Source organism: Octodon degus, unplaced genomic scaffold (genome assembly GCF_000260255.1).
Source record: "Octodon degus isolate 3935 unplaced genomic scaffold, OctDeg1.0 scaffold00105, whole genome shotgun sequence".
NCBI classification, from domain to species: Eukaryota; Metazoa; Chordata; class Mammalia; order Rodentia; family Octodontidae; genus Octodon; species Octodon degus.
In genome coordinates this window covers 4,810,104-4,826,284 of record NW_004524681.1, presented here as the reverse complement: position 1 = coordinate 4,826,284, position 16,181 = coordinate 4,810,104, and the positions used below count along the sequence as shown (strand labels likewise).

At 43.7% G+C, this 16,181-nt stretch overlaps 1 protein-coding gene across 1 annotated transcript in view; it reads right to left on the bottom strand.

Moving 5' to 3' along the window:
• Window positions 1–16,181, bottom strand: part of Atp8b4 (ATPase phospholipid transporting 8B4 (putative)) — a 255,715-nt gene that overhangs the window by 133,728 nt on the left and 105,806 nt on the right. Inside the window, exon 6 of the mRNA XM_023724062.1 lies at window positions 5,471–5,543. Coding sequence (XP_023579830.1) covers window positions 5,471–5,543 — 73 coding nt within the window. The remainder of the gene's footprint in view (window positions 1–5,470; window positions 5,544–16,181) is intronic.

Genomic DNA, 16,181 nt, shown 5'->3' with positions numbered 1-16,181 from the left:
ATGTCATCGCAGGCTGTTCCCCTCGTCAGAGAACACTCTTGCCTGAAAACTTCATCCCCACAGCTTGCTACCTGCTTCTAAACAGACCACCGGCCCTTCATCTTTCTTGAAACGGAGAAGATAATTACTGCCTTTTCTCATTTTAATAATACAGCTCTTATTCAATACAGGTTGGATTAATGCATCCTTAAAACTCTTTACACGGACATTCCCACCCTTCTACTGTCAGAGCTGTGTGAAGTGCACATAAAATAGGACATATACATTTTTTTTCTTATTTAAAGCAATTAAGTTGAAAGAACTAATGACTCTGACTTGAAGCTGTAAGATTTAAGATAACAAGGAGGCCAATTAAATGGTCCCTCAGGAAGCCCTGCCAGCAAAGATCAGGCCTTGTGTTTAGGTCAAATTAATCTCTCCAGGCCTAGCCTGCTTGAAAGGTGAAAATGTTTACATTCTGTAATTGAACAATGATTTAGTGTTAAATAAAATTTTAAAAAGAATGCAGCTGTAGCCAACACTTAAAACATGAATACATGATGGGTTTTTTTTTTTCCAAATAAGTTAAACAGCTAAATTTTCACGACATTCAAATGTGTTCCTACGCAGCAAGGCATTTATTGCCACCATCACCCAAGAGAAGCAAAGCCAACAGTGGCGGAGAACTGCTGCTGCGTGAGGGAAAGGTCCTGCTGGGCCCGGCGTGGGCTCCGGTGAGCCGAGAACTCTGCAGCGTGCCTTCCAATGGTTGGCTGGGTTCTTCTACTGTAAGTCAATCTCATTGTGATACCTGAATTCTGTTCTTTGCTCTTCCTGGTTCCAAAATAAAATAGGAGTCCTGAAATTTCAGCCCAAGAATGTTCTTGGATTTAAAAAAAAAAAAAAAAAGTGTAGGAGTCATGGGGTTTCCTTCATAAACAGCAAAAATAAGTAACTTCTAAACATATCAGCAAATTGACAATTTCAGGTGAACACCTTTCCTTGCTTAAAATTCAAGGCTAAACTGACATAAATTAAGGTGTAATTTCTAAGTTTGAGCAGATTAAATTAGGCCCAACATCATGGATCATTCCACCGCTAGCACACCGGCCCAGAGCTGTGTTTTCTGAAAACACAGCCCCCAAGCCTGGCAGTGACTGTTCTGAGAGAGGAGCTGCAGAGGAGCAGAAAGGAGCTCAAATCTGAGGCCTGGTTACCCAGATTTCCTCCTGGCTCTCCCACCGGCAAGATACTTGAAAACACTGTGCCTCTGTTTTCCTACCTATAGAATGAGGACAATAACAACAGCACACAATCTGATCTCCTTGGGCTAAAGTGAGGGTTACACAAGTCAATCCACACAAAAGGCTTACAAAGTTGTGGGCAAATGGCACAGAGCTGGTACATGCTAGCGACTCGTACTGTGTCATTATCTTCATGAGCTGGTGTCCTGAGCTTGGCTCAGCATCACAACTCCTACTTGTGAGTGTTTGTCCCCAGTTGCCATATGTCAGCTCTTTAAAGCAGTGACAACAGTACACCTATAAAAACAGTCACTTGTCCTTGAAAATAGTTTTCTAGGTGCTGAGTAGCTAGATACGGAAAACTGTTGAACAAAATGGCCTAATCCTTAGGTCCCACAGAGTTTTGAGGATTTGGAAGATTCTTTTCCTTTCTCAAGATTCAAATCAACTGAGCTACAGTTATAGGAGTCAAACAGAATAGAGGTAAAAATATCATCTTTTGGCAGGTGATATCATTGGAGCCCAGGCTTTGGGGCCGTGGGCTGAGTGAGCTTGCTAATGCTTCACCCCATTGGGCAGGCCACCAGCCTTAGACACTGGAACCTCTAAAGTAGCCTGGCCCCCACTGACCCACCAGCGGGGTCTGCTCCTGTAAAAGCGATGGCACAGGCGAGCAGGGCACAGATGCAGCAAGCTCCCAAGGAGAAAGGTGAGGAAGGGGTTGCTGAGTCATGCACACCACTCCCCGCCCTACCCCAGCTACCAATCAGGGGACTAAGCAAGAAGACAAGACACAGTGCTACTTCAGTGCCAACACTCTACGTGAAGACAGGAGGAATGGAAACATCTCACCCATCCTACAACCCCAGTAAAAGGCCATATGCACCCTGTCCAATATGGCAGACACAAATCACCGTCATCATTCAAACCTAAATTACTTAAAATTCTAAATTCTAAAAAGAAAATTCAAGCTTCAGTTCCTCCATTGCACGAGGTGCATTTCAAGTGCTCACTTATCGCACGGGATGTCAGGTATGACACTGGATAGCACAACTACAGAATCTTGCTTTCAGCTCAAAAAAACTTCTATTGGTCAGCACTGGGACTTAATGGGAATTTGTCTTAATGTGTGGCTCATATTTAAACCAATATTAATGATCCAACTCCTAGAGAACTGCTGTTTTGAGACACAGACCTGACTTCTGCCTTTCTGAACTCATCCCCCTCCCCACCAGAATTGGATAATTGAAAATACTAGGGTATAGTATTAGTGAACAAATGAGACCAAACTACACTCCCATTAGAGTATTCCGCCGGGCTTTTATTTTTCACTCTTCAGTTTTTGTTTAGTTTTGTCTGTCTTTTGTCTTTTTAAGTGCATGTTTACAGCGCATGATTGCATCCATTGTGAGGGGTTGGTGCCCACACATGGCACATCTTATCCTCCTTTCCTTCTTCTCCCTGCCTCTTCCCTCCATCTCTTGATCCTCTTTCCATCTGCAAAAGATCTCCCTGCTTCTTATTATCCATATTTTCTTTTGTTCCTTCATTTACTTAGACTTTAACTTTCTCATGTAAGAGGAACAATGTATTTATCAGCACGTGTGCCTGATTTATTTCAGTTGAAATCAAAGTCTCAAGGTGCATTCATTTTCCTACAAACGGCTCATATTTGTCCTTTGTGGCAGAGTATTACTCCATTGTGTATCAATTCATTTTCTTCACCCATTCATCTATAAGTAGATGTATAGGATGCTTCCAAGCTTTAGTTATTATGAATTGTGCTGCTATAAACATGGGTATCCAAGTATTTCTTTTTTTAATTTATTTATTTTTTACATTTATTTAGTGTGTGTGTGTGTGTGTGTGTGTGTGTGTGTGGCCAGCTCAGCCCACCAGGGGACAGGGCTGACTGGCATGTGGTGCTGGGGGATCGAACCGCGGTCCCTGTGCTTTGCCAAGCTTGTTCCAAGTAGGTGCTTTAGACCACTGAGCCATCTCTCCAGCCCCCAAGTATTTCTATAATATGATATCTTTAACTCCTTGAGGAAGATACCCACAAGGGGAGTAACTGGGTCAAGTGAAATTTCTACTTTTAGTTTTTTTAGGAATATCACTACTGATATCTCTAAGGGACTCTTAAGCTACATTATTTTTGTGGGATACCTGAAACAGAAAAATAGCTAGCATTGTCCATGAAATACCCAATCCTAAATAAAATTTCTAAAACTGTATGACATTGTAATTTATGCCATATTTCCTCTAGCACCATTTAGAATGAAACACTAGCCAAAAATATTTGAATAAGCCTGCCAGCAGAAAGCGAAGTGTATAAATTTAGAAGCACCCAAACTTTCTGTGTAATCATCTTAGAACAATTTTCATTCATGAGATTAGATCTAAATAAGTTTCCTGTAGCATTTTCTTCTTAAAAACGTGTTTTAAATATGTATATGTGATTTGTACTTAATCATAGTGAAAATAACTCCTTATCCCATTGATAAGGGGTACTCTGAATTTTGAACATTTATAATCAACTTTCTTTTTCTTCTGCCTTATTTCTTGCAAGATTGACATTTATTCATTTAAATAGCACTTTTGAATGCCTCCATGGCACTAGACACTGGAGACCAAGCAAATTGAGGTGTACTTTGCCTCCCAGGATCTTGAAGTTGAGTCTCAGCCCAAACAGAGAACCCCAGAAGGTGAGGTTGGAAGGGAGACCAGGCAGCACCCAGCCTGGATGCCCAGAGAAACCCAGGCCAAGAAGGCAGAGTGTTTGCCTTGGTCACTGACGGAGCCGTGCCCCTCGCCCTCTGCCTCCATCCCACCCACAGGGAGAGTTCTGGCAATGCCACCTCATACGCAGCACTCGAATCTTTTTGTTTTCTTTTAATATATTTAGGACAAGGTCTACAGGGTCTCACTACACAGATCAGACTCGTAGTGATCTTCCTTTTTTATAGCCTCCCAAGCGCTGGGATTACAGGCGAGCGCCACCATGCCCAGTTTCAATCGCTGTCTCAGCGCCCCTGGGGGCGGGGCCAGCATGGCACGCAGGGGATTGAACGCCCGTCCCCGGGACTGCCTAAACAGGCGTTTAATCCACTGACCTCTCTGGGCGGCCCTAGCACTCTGAATCTTTAAGGAGTTGGGAAACTTGTTGGATGAGTGATTTAAATTGCTTAAACCAAAAGTAAATAGCTCACAGGGAGAACCCGGCAAGCCGTTCTGCACACGAGGAGCCCGGGCCACAGTGGGCACCAGTGAGCACAGAGCTCAGTAAAGAGGGGGCTTCGGAGGTGAGTGTGGAGGTGAATGCAGTCGTTGTGGCTGTAAATGAATCTCAGGGCTGTCATTTTTTTCCTCTGTCATAAACTGTCTCAGCCCAGTACCACAAAAAAAGAAATAAAATAAAATAAAAAATGTTTCAGATTTAATGAACAGCACTTGATTCACAAAACTAGACTCAGCACAAAAACTTTGACAGGTAATCTCATATATATATTTGACATAAACTCTACAACCATTTGAATTTTTAGCCTCTGGTCTGCATAGCTTTTGTTTCCCTAAACTTAAACTACAGTTAGTTCATGCATTTCACTGGCCCAACTGAATTTTTATTAAGGAAATTGTAACATCAATAGCTTGAAAATATAAATGATTGTGCATCTGATATGCAAAGCAGGACTTCTTTAGTATTAGTTTGGTACAATCAATAGACATTTCTGATTATTCATAAAGGAATGTACAGTAGTTCCTCTAGTTCGTGATTTTTCTATTATATTGCAAAAAAAAATTAATTCATTTAGTACAGGGTCTGCAGGGTCTCACTACACAGATCGAACTTGTGGTGATCCTCCTGTTTTCATCCTCCCAAGCACTGGGATTGCAGACGCACACCACCTCGCCCAGTCTCAATCGCCATCAGCGCGGCCCTGGGGGGGCAGGGGCAGCACAGCATGCTGATTGAACTCCTGCCCCCTGCATCTGCCTAAGCAGGTGCTTTAGTCCTCTGAGCTATCAGGCTGGCCCTATGCTGTAAAATTAATAGTACTAATTACAGTATTATGACATAGTATTCAAAATACTTGAAAACAATCTTTTTTAGGTACTCAGAGGCATTTTTAAAACTCTATGTACATGAAATGACTAGTATAAATTTACTAAATTTGCCAATGTAGGTAATCCGTTATATATGATATTTTAATCTGAAGTGAATTTGATAAGCAATGTCAAATACTCACAGCAACAAATTGGTTATTTTCTAGTTTAATGATGTCCCCCACTTTGACATTCATCCATTTTTCATTCTGCAGTCTGAGGACAAAAACAAAATTAATTTTTTTCAAGAATAGAGAAGAACCAAACATATAACCAAGGAAATGCATCTATAGTCTTCATGTGAAGTGAAGTCACACTACACAGGAAGCAGGTAAGACTGCGCTAGGATGTTAAATTCCTTCTAGCAAAGTTCTTTGCCTGAGAAGCCTGGGAGTGAAAGCTCAGAGAGATTAAGGAGTTGCCCAAGGTGACCCTGTGGGTTAATGACACCTTTGGGTGAAACTAAACATCCTCCTGTTGGCTAAGTGCTGTTTTTCACTGCCCCACAATGCCAGCTTGTGCCACAGTTGTGACTGTCCATAAATTAAACTGCTGACATTCTTTTCAAATTCTTTACAATAAAACAGAAGTATCCTTGTCACTGTCTCAGACAAAAACGGAATGAGAAGACAGTGGCAGGTGGGACAGTGCAGGGCGACAGCTCACATGCAAGTGAAAGAGGAAAAGTGAACATTTTGAAGAGGGCAAGAAAAGAAGCCCTGAGAGACAGCAGATGAACTGTCCAGCACTGCAGCCAGAGGAGGGCCCCATGGCTCAGGATAGACGCTGGCAGGGCAACAGCGGCCCGTGCAGCTCTCTTTGAAGTCCATGCATATGACAGCTGAGCCCCATATTCGGGACCCCACGGTCAAGGGGTCTATGATGCAAAGCGATCACGTCCACTGGCTCCACTGGCCCTGTAGAGCAGGCCACCTGCAGCACACTCGTGTGATACGAGCACTCCCTTCTGAAACTTCCTGAAATGGAAACCGGCCTTGTATTCCAAGTTGGAAGCCTTTGTCACGCTTCTTTCTCCGAGATTCTCACTTAGAAGAGCAGGCAGGGACGGGTGGGTTAGAAGGGAAACTGAGAGGAGCAGGCCCACGCCCCAGTAAGTTAAGGTGGGCAGGTTAATTTCATTGTGCAGGGGTTTTATTTTTAAAAAATAACCTCATTTACTTTCCTTTATAGTTTGGAAAACAGTTTTAAATATTTATACAACTGTGAAATATGCCTCACACTATCAACTCTGCTGGGTCATTTGGCTTAAACACTCCAAGAATTTTTCTTTAATACGGATCCAAGTACATGTTGTTCTGGAAAATCTTCAATGGCAGCATTTTCATCCCAAGCCAGAATTCAATCGCTTCCCAAGCCTTGCTTTTCTGGACTTTATCTAACTCGATGACAACAGGAGAAGCTAGGAAGCCCTGAAACCTTACTTTGTTTATGTTTACAGGTATGGATGCTGCACTGGCTTCCTTCTGCTGAGGATCTCATGGGCCAGTAGAGACATTTCTCAGGGAACAGTGTACACAGAACAGGACACGTGGATGGGGGGGGGATGCTGGGTCTTATTTATGCAAATCACACTGCTACTAAAGTCTCTTAAGATGCTGAAATGATACCAAGTGCTGTGACCCCTCCCACTTGGACGCGGTAAGCGCAGGGAGGACGGCACCAGAGACAGCAAGCGACAGCTCCTCGAGGATAACCAAGAGCTTAGCACAGCTCAGCTGCTCTGCCAATGCCCTACAACCTCACAGACACGTGGCAGACTCGTGGGCAGAACCCTAACAGGAAGCAGCACAAGCCTTGCAGAGTGAGTCGCTTATAGAAAGTCATCTTGCAACTAGACAAAGACACAGAAGTTAGGTGAAGGGCAAAAAAGGTACAAAAGACATTATGTCAGGAAGGTGAAACTAACCGTGTGAAATATGCAATTGAATTACACAGGAAAATGGATGGAGGCATTGATGGAACACAACATAGGGACATGGCTAGGTTAAACCCTTATTTGAGTAGGTATCTGTGTACGCTACAATAAGAGGTGGGGGCTTTGTAGTGATGTTTCAGATTCTACCCCACCAGCTGTATATCATTGCCTTTGGCTAAGAACTCAGAGGCACATTTAATAAGCGCTAAGGATCAGAAGTACCCGAGTGTACAACAGACAGAAACTAGTGCGGACCTGCAAATGAACTTCAGTTGTCTCTATTCTGAAAGCAATCATTTCTCTTGCCATACCCACTACCACGGACAATGAAAAACATCAAAGACACCCAGCAGGATGAGGAACAGACAAGAAGATTTGCCTTAAAGCTCATCTTCAAAATATTTCTGGGCTTTTCAGATTTTAACTTGTGTAGTGATTGGGTTTCGTCATCAGCTTGAAGCAATGAACAGACACACCCTAGTGCCCCATGTGCTACGCAGATGTTCGAAGGTTGGTGCTGGAAGCCAGCCACGCCTTGTGCAGCCCTGCTGGGAGGACACAAGGTGGCTTCATGGGCTGTCAAAGGTGACACATGGCCCCAAGGACCCTGGACCTTCAAGCTTTGCCTTCACCTTTGTCAGGGAAAGGCACCGAGCGCATGAAGATGAATATTCTGCCGAGTTCATTCATTAATCGCACTGAAATTCCAAGATCTTAAAATGTGACTCAATTTTCAGTATTGTAATAGAATTACTGCATGTTATGCAACAGGCATAATCTAGTTAGTGCTCCTTTGAAGCAGATTTTTCAAAACTAGATGGGATAATAAGATAGCCTTTACCTTATTGAACTCACAAGCCAATTGGTAAATAAGCCAAAATTAAGAAAACAATTCATAAAATTTACCTTCCCGAGGCAGCTGGAAACATGGACTTCAACTGCCACAGAATGTCAGAATTGTTTTATACAGCCACTAACATACATATCTTCTCTTCAGAACCTCAGAGTCTGAGAGCTAAGGAAAGAGGAATGGTCGAAACTGCCCTAAATGACATCTGATAAGTCCATCCACGCCTGCTTCTTCCTGATGAGGCAAGGGCACCAGGAGCACGGGGCCTAGAGGAAAACCTCCTTGAGTCAAGGCAAGTCTGCAGTTGGGCACATACCTGTGATCCCAGCACTCGGAAGGCTGAGATGGGAAGATCACTGCAAGGTGGAGGCCAGTCTATAGAGTGACTTCAAGGTCAGCCTGGACTACATCATGTGACCCTGTCTCAGAGAGAGAGAGAGAGAGAGAGAGAGAGACAGACAGACAGACAGACAGACAGACACAGACAGAAAGACAGAGAGAGAGAGACAGAGACAGACAGACAGATCGACGGACGGATGGACGGACGGACGGACAGAGACAGAGATATAGACACTGGGCTAGCACCTACATTCTATGTACTGGACTACAGGCTCTAGAGCTTGCCTTAAACAAGATGCCCAGCCGAGGGACAGACAGGGGGACATTCAACAGGCTCCTCCAGGCCCCTGTCATCCTTCCCACACTCCATCGTTCCTGGCTTCTTATTAGCAATACAAATTCCTAAAAATCAGGGTTTCCTAAAAAGTTACAGAAGCACTGTCGGGACCCTAGAGACCAAACAACACGTAACTGCCTCCTGCTCAGCACGCAGCCCTCCTACACAAAGCCCAGTGTTTTCAGTCTAAGCCACATGTCAGTGCTGGGAACAACGGAAGCCCTCCCAGCCCAGACAGCCCCTTTGGTTCTCCACTGTGTCCTCAGGATTTAGCATAATGCCCAGCTCCCAGTAGCTGTTCAATAAATGTTTATTGAATGATAGATAAATCAAGGAGCATAAAATGAATTCTTTCCAAAAACATTTGCTGATTAATATCATTTTCCTAAATGTCCAGTAAGAATTATAGCATGCATTCTAGGGACTGGACTAATATTTTCATGTATAGAGTGGCAAATAAAAAATAACACCCCATTAAATTTGTGTTCAGAGAAACAAGAAGTTATTTTAGCATAGGTGTGTCTCATGTGACATTTGGGATATACTTCTACTAAAGGATTATTGTTATTTATCTGCTATTAGAATATAACTAGAGTCTCGTATTTAACTTTGGTATAGCTAGCAACAGTACATGTGTATCTTATCTCACAACGATCTTATGAGATACGTACTGTTTCTACCCTCATTTTACAGACTAGCACCCTGAATTTCAGAGAAATTAGGGTATTTATGCTATTTTGCAATATCCATTAAAAAGTCATTATCCACACAGTTTGATATAGATATGCCGCTTTAAAGAATTGATTATGCACGTGTTTAAACGTGCGCATGCGAGGGTGCTTATTGCAGCCTTGGTTATAGCGATCCACTGGAGACCACTAAAAAGAAATCACTTAAAATTAGACAGATGTACAGTGGCACATGTTCATAAATGGTTCGTCTACTGGATGGGCTACAATGTAGCCACAGAAAAAAGAACAGGATGGTACTAACATGAAATGTGGTGTAAGCCATACTTCTAGGTGAAAAAGAGCCACAGAAGAACATTACATATACGTGGCAAGATTCATTCTTGAAAGGAAAGTATACATGACCACACACAGCTAGGATTTCTCATGCATAGATGTCTTGAAAGACACAAGAAACTGTGAGCGGTTGCCATGAGGGAAAGGAAACGCGGCGGGGACTGGGAGGGAAGAGAGGCTTCACCCCCACTGCATACGCTTTTGTACTGTTTGACTTTTCAGGATTCTGTAAGTGGCCCTTTTGAAGGCTGACTTGGGAGAGAAATAAAGAAATGAAACCCGTCCCTTTAGGTCACATTGACTGGCAGGGCTGGCACCGGAACCCACGTTGGTCTGGCTGCAAAGCCCACACTCCCACTAAGTCTACATTTGCTGTTCTTCTCACTGTATTCTCTATGGTAATTGTCTGCTGCTGTTTCAAAAGAGAACAGCCCCCAAGGAACACGAGAGGCGTGATGGTGGCCAGCAGTACACACTTGCAGCCTTTAAAGCCAGCTGGGCCAAAGGCAGCTCACAGCCTGCCCTGCCACGAATGCCCTGCAGAGCAGATTTCTGGTTCTTTTCAGACCTGGCACTGGCGGAGCTGTGCCAGGGAAAAGCCTGCCGCTCAGCCCCATCCCTCCTGACAGACTGGTGAGTGGCTCTCAGGACACGGAGAAGGAACATAATGCTCGTCACTGCACTGTCTACTCATTTGCAAGAATGCATATGTGTTCCCCTTTCCCTTACTTCTGAGCACGCGTTTGTGCAAGGCAGCACAGCACGGGGAGGTCGTTGGTGAGCTGTGAAAGTTGTGCTCTCACTGATTTTTCCAGGGAGAGAGGATGGGTGGAGGGGAGAGGATAAAGATGCCTACCTACAGCACACATAGGCTGCCAGGACAATTTGCTGAGAAAAAGTAACTGATCTTGTGGATGTCCTGCCTAACTTATAGAAATCCACATAATCCTACTGTGCATTTTTTGGATGCAGAAATGTGCATACTTCAGCATCTTTGGAAAGTGAAACCATCAATTCCCTTACTTTCACCTGCATTATAAGCCCTGACTCTGTCTCCTAAGCCCCCTAGAGCTTCTGGAGACCTGCAGTAGGACTCCTCACAGAGGCCATTAGCAGATAATGAGAGCACAAGGGAATCAAGAAAATGAAGAATGAATTTGACATTTTTAATCACACAGAATGCTGTAGGAAATGCCAGAGATGACAGAGAATGTGGAGCAGTGTAGGGGTCTGTTATGATTTGTGTCTAGGTGTTCCCCAAAGCCTCATGCAGTCATGGGGTGGCTTCTGGAGTTTGTGATTGATGACCCTGGGTGTGGATGCTGTACCTGCCCTGGGGCAGGTAATTTGCATTGCAATGTAAGGAGGGGAGAGAGGCTAGCTAGCTGCCTGAGCTGCTGCCACTCTCTTTGCTCTTTGCTCTTTGCCAAGGCTGCCCTCTGCCATGTGCCAGTCTGCCTTGGAACCAGCTGAGTATGGACTAAACCTCCTGTAAAGTGAGCTAAATAAACCTTTCCTTCCTTCATTCTGAGTGTCAGATATTTGTCCCAGCAATGAGAGAAGAGTAACTGAGACAGAATGTGGTACCAGAGAAGTGAGGTTGTTGCTGTGCCTATCTGACTATGTTGCTCAGGAGTTTTTGGGAATGGCTTATAGGAAGAGATAGGAAAGGTTTGGAGATGTTGCCTATAAGAGAAGTGCGGAACAACCCAGCCGTTCTGTATGGGAGATTCTCGTTCTGGTCAGAGCTCAGAAGACCAGAAGGCTGACCTACAAAAAAGACCCAGCTGGGAGGTTTCTGCTGGGAAGAAGGACTGCATTTGGTTGACAGACTCCAAATGATTTGTGTTTTGGCTTGGCAGAAAGTTTTTCTGCATTTTGTTCATGTCCAGAGACTGCCTGAGACTGAGATTAAGTGCAATGGACTGAGTAATCTAGCAAAAGAAATTTCAAAGCAGTTGAATATTTAGACAGTGGCATGGCTATGGTTGGGGGCTTTTATTCAAAATTCCTTAATTTTGAGTGTCAGACATCTATCCCAGCAACAAGAAAAGAGTAACTGAGACAGGGTCCTAGCTGCCAGGTGAGAGGGGCTTTCTGTGGGAGACACAGGTTGATGCAATCTTGGGATTAACACCTGGAAGAGAAGGAAAAGGACAGCTGAGCAGGAGGGGAATCAGGCTTTGCAAAGGTCTCAGCTGCTGAGCTCTGGAGAACCCTGGAGCTGTAAGAGGCCTCCAATGACTTTGGGAAGACCCACACTGCACACCTGACACCATTCAGTCACTGAATACAGGGTGACACCACAAAGGAGGGGTGACCTTGGGAGAGATACCCTCCTCATCGGAGGGCAATACCAAAAAAATGATAGTGGGAGGTTGCACATGGCAGCCTTCCTGGTGGCCAGGGGCACTCAGGAGACATGGGAAGCACAGCATAGTGCCTACATCCGACAGACAGCTCACCTCTCAGTTCTGTTGCTCCTTAATGTTCTAAGCTGCTTCACCTTTCTCTAGACTAGTCCTAGTTGCCACCTGGAAGCAGCCACCATGAATCTTTGTCCTTCCCACACCCAAGTCCAACTTTAAAACTTTGAAAGGGAAGCCAGCACATTTGGGTCATCATTCATCCCCTTTGCCAACAATAAATAAAGCTAATAAACACATTTCTAATATCAGTCCATTAAAAAATACTTTAGAGACAACCCCTGGATGCCCAAAGAGCATATCACTAAGAGTAATATCTACGGGGGAAAAAGTCACTTTTCCTAAAATATTTGTTCATATGAAGAATAAACTTTAATAAGAAACTTGCAAGCAATCACTTTAGCCCTAGTTAATCAATCATTCTCTTCATCCAAGTGGCCACTCCTTAATTTAAGATAATTTTCTCTTATCCAGTTCAATAATGAGTCATTCTTCTCTTTTTGGAAAAAGAAAAACAAAATTCTCCCTCCAAAAGAAGGTAGTTCCCAAAGGAAGAGAAGGAAACGGGAATGCAGTTCCAGGATAACAGCGGTCCTGTTTTCTCAATGACTGCTGCAGTGCCTTCAACCGGTTTTCCTCTGGAGGAGCACACTGACAGAATGAAGCATCTGCGGAAGCAGAAAAAATGCTCAGTGCTTGCAGTGCCAAGACGGGGCAGAACCAGGGCCAACAGTGTAAAAAGTATTTCTCGATGTTACTTGGATCTCTCACAGATTCTAATTTTTCTGGAGGCAGCATTCTTGATTTTGCAGCCCAAGTACAAGTAAGGTAATCCCTGAAAGGTGATGAGTTCAATTACTTGCTAGATTGGCAGTTGTAGAAAGTCCTGATGAAAGTCATCTTCATTTTTCTAAGAAAATTTTCAAATTTTGCTTTAAAGTTTAATATTTATCATGCTAAGAGCCTCAGAAGCAGGACAGCGGGTAGGTAGCATTCTTCATTAGTGGTCCAGCCACTGGCATGTGACATATACCTGTCACTAAGGAGCCACATGACCCTTTATCTTTTCACTTTTCATTTTTTAGTAGTGCATTGTGCAGCACGGAAGGCCTGCATTCTCTGTGGTGAGCCACTGAATGCACATACCACACCTTAATTCTTTTATTCATTCCCTCCCGCCATCTCCTGGTTCCCTCATTTGCGAAGGATCTATCTCCATCTTTCCAGGTATCCTTTCTTTAGCTCTTCATTTCTATTTTGGGTTTCTCTTATGGATAAAAAAAAAAAAGAAAAGAAGTATACTGAGCTAGACAGGAACTACAAGTGGAATTAAAGACAGACCACGCGAAGGAGACTACAGACAGTGGGAACGCATAAATCTGGCCCTGAAAGTTAAACCACTAAATCACCTTCATCTTCTGATACCTTGAGCATGTAAATATTCTCCCAGTCACAATGAAGAACACCTGTGCTCCAAGAAAATGACCTCAATGCTAAATTATTTGCCATATAACTGTCATCAAAAGCCTAGTGAGAAAATTTATAGGTCAGAGAGATTGTCTAATAAGGGATATATTAACTTTCATTTCTCAAGATAGTCCAAGCTTTGTCCCCATATACGGTGAGCTCACCACAAAACTATATGCCTGGACTTTATCACTCTGATCCCTTTAGATTTGTCTTCTCTGAATCACAACTTAACACCATGCCAACAGACTTCAATCAGGATTTATTTATGGTCATGAGTAAAATTTCTCTGTTTTCCGAGGCTTCAGCCATTATGTCATTTCTGGTCCTCTCGACACCAGGATAAATCTTATTGCTCACAACTGCTACAATACTTCCTTCCACTGGACCATCAGTTTTGTGTCCTCAGCACCTTCACAATGACGAGAAACAAATTTCAAGGGAATATCTTAAATTTATGAAAACAATCCTTACTGGATTGTTTAAACACACACTTGACAATTTTATAGTAAGACTGTCTTTTGAGGATGACATTGTAAAGACAATGTTGGTGCTTGCAGAAATAAAATTAGGTTCAGAATGAAGCAGACATTAGGCTTGAATTTTTTTTAATGATTACACTCTTACAGAAGAGAATTTGGCCTCCTGCTGTGAAGGAAATGATGTAACGTAGCAGGAAGGGTCCATGCTGTAGAATTAGAAAATGCACACTTGAGCTCAAGCTTCACCATCAACTGCAAGACTTTGGTCAAGAATTTGACCAAAACTGAAATTTCCTACTATGACCCATAAGCATCAGCCCTGTCAGCCCCCCTCGGGCTATCTCTACTTGTTAGCCTGAGGGTGGTTAAATAGCATAAACCTGCTGGATGTTTAAACACTTCCCTATTATGTCATCTATGATTTTTTCAGGTGAGACGAATTTATAAAAGCATTTTGTGCACTATAAAATAATATAAAACTTTAAAGTACATGACTTTTTATTACTATTATGGAGATCTTGTTATAAGGATAGAACATTCTGGTTTTCATTTCAAGTCTTCTAAAGAGCTATTTATACTCACTATGTCCACGTCTTGGCTACCCACACTTTCTCCAGACAGGATTTTGGCTTCCTCAGTGCAACCATAACCTTCCCACTTATAGCTGCTCATCTTCATGTTGTGAAATCCAATGATCAGTTCTCAGGCTTCACTTTATCTTACAGTTAATTTTCCCCTTCTTTGAGCACTTTGCTTTAAATACAGAACAATATATTCAGATAGTTTTCATTTTATTTCATTAATCACTGTGCTGTGGCTTGGAAGTATCCACCAAAGGTTCATGTGCTAAAGTGCTGGTCCCTAGGTGGTGGTACACTGGGATGTGGGCAATCTTCGGGAATTGGGACCTGGTTGGCAGAAATGTGGCCTTTGGGGCTGTGCCCTGGAAGGAGACATTGGGACTTCAATGAGCAGCCTTGTCTATCATGAACTCTTTGATTTAATCTTCTGCCTACCCAGAGACCCCAAAGCAACAGAGCCAAATGACCACAGATGGAAACCTCTGAAACTATAAGCCAGAAAACTTTTCCTCCTTTTAAGTTGATTTTCTCAGGTATTTTGTCATAGCCACAAAAAGTTGATAATACATCCCTTCTCAAACCTTAGTCAGCCCTTTGTCTCTTTCCCTCTTCCACAATGTCACATTAAATTAGAGGTTCAAGACACATTTCCTAAATGCATGTATGAATGGAGTAGCTGTCATGCAGTCAGTGACTGGTACCATGTACTTAGCACAGTTAGGTCAAGGACTAAAGCAACAGCTGCACATGACTATTCTACCAGGAAGCGGAGGGACAGGCACCAACACGGTGGGGCAGTGAGCAGCAGAGAAATAGCCTCTTTGAGTGTTACCATCCAGGTGCTAGAACATAGCAACGTGAGGAGCACAAGAAAGAGGGAAGCAGGTCCCCTGAACCCAGGATGGATCTGAAGTGCAAACTGAAGCCCAGGAGGGAGTGAAGAGAAAAACTTCAGTGAAGAACTACAGGTTCTGAGGTTCTCGTTTGCTGAGACGAGATTCACTATGAGAGGGAGAAATCCAAACCTGCAGATGCACTGGACCGCTGGTGTCCCCAGAAGCCTCCACAGAGAGATGCAGTAGGGGAGTGGAGCCGTGGACATGGGGAGAGAAGGACTGCACCGACCGACGCTGAGTACTGAGGGCTCGGCTGTCCCTGGTGAAAGGACGATTGGCCTGGAGCCATCTTGGAGAGGGCCAGCTGAGCTCAGCACTCAAGGCAGTGGCCAGATCCGTTTAGTGAACTCCCAGCGGGGCTCAAGGCCATGGGAGGTGCACTGACAGCAGCGAGGTAAGTGAGTCTCAGGATGATGCTGAGTCTTGGGACCAGGGGCAGTAGAGACAAACCTGAAGGTGGACTTGCTTCTCTTTCTTCTCTCTCTCTCTCTCTCTCTCTCTCTCTCTCTCTCTCT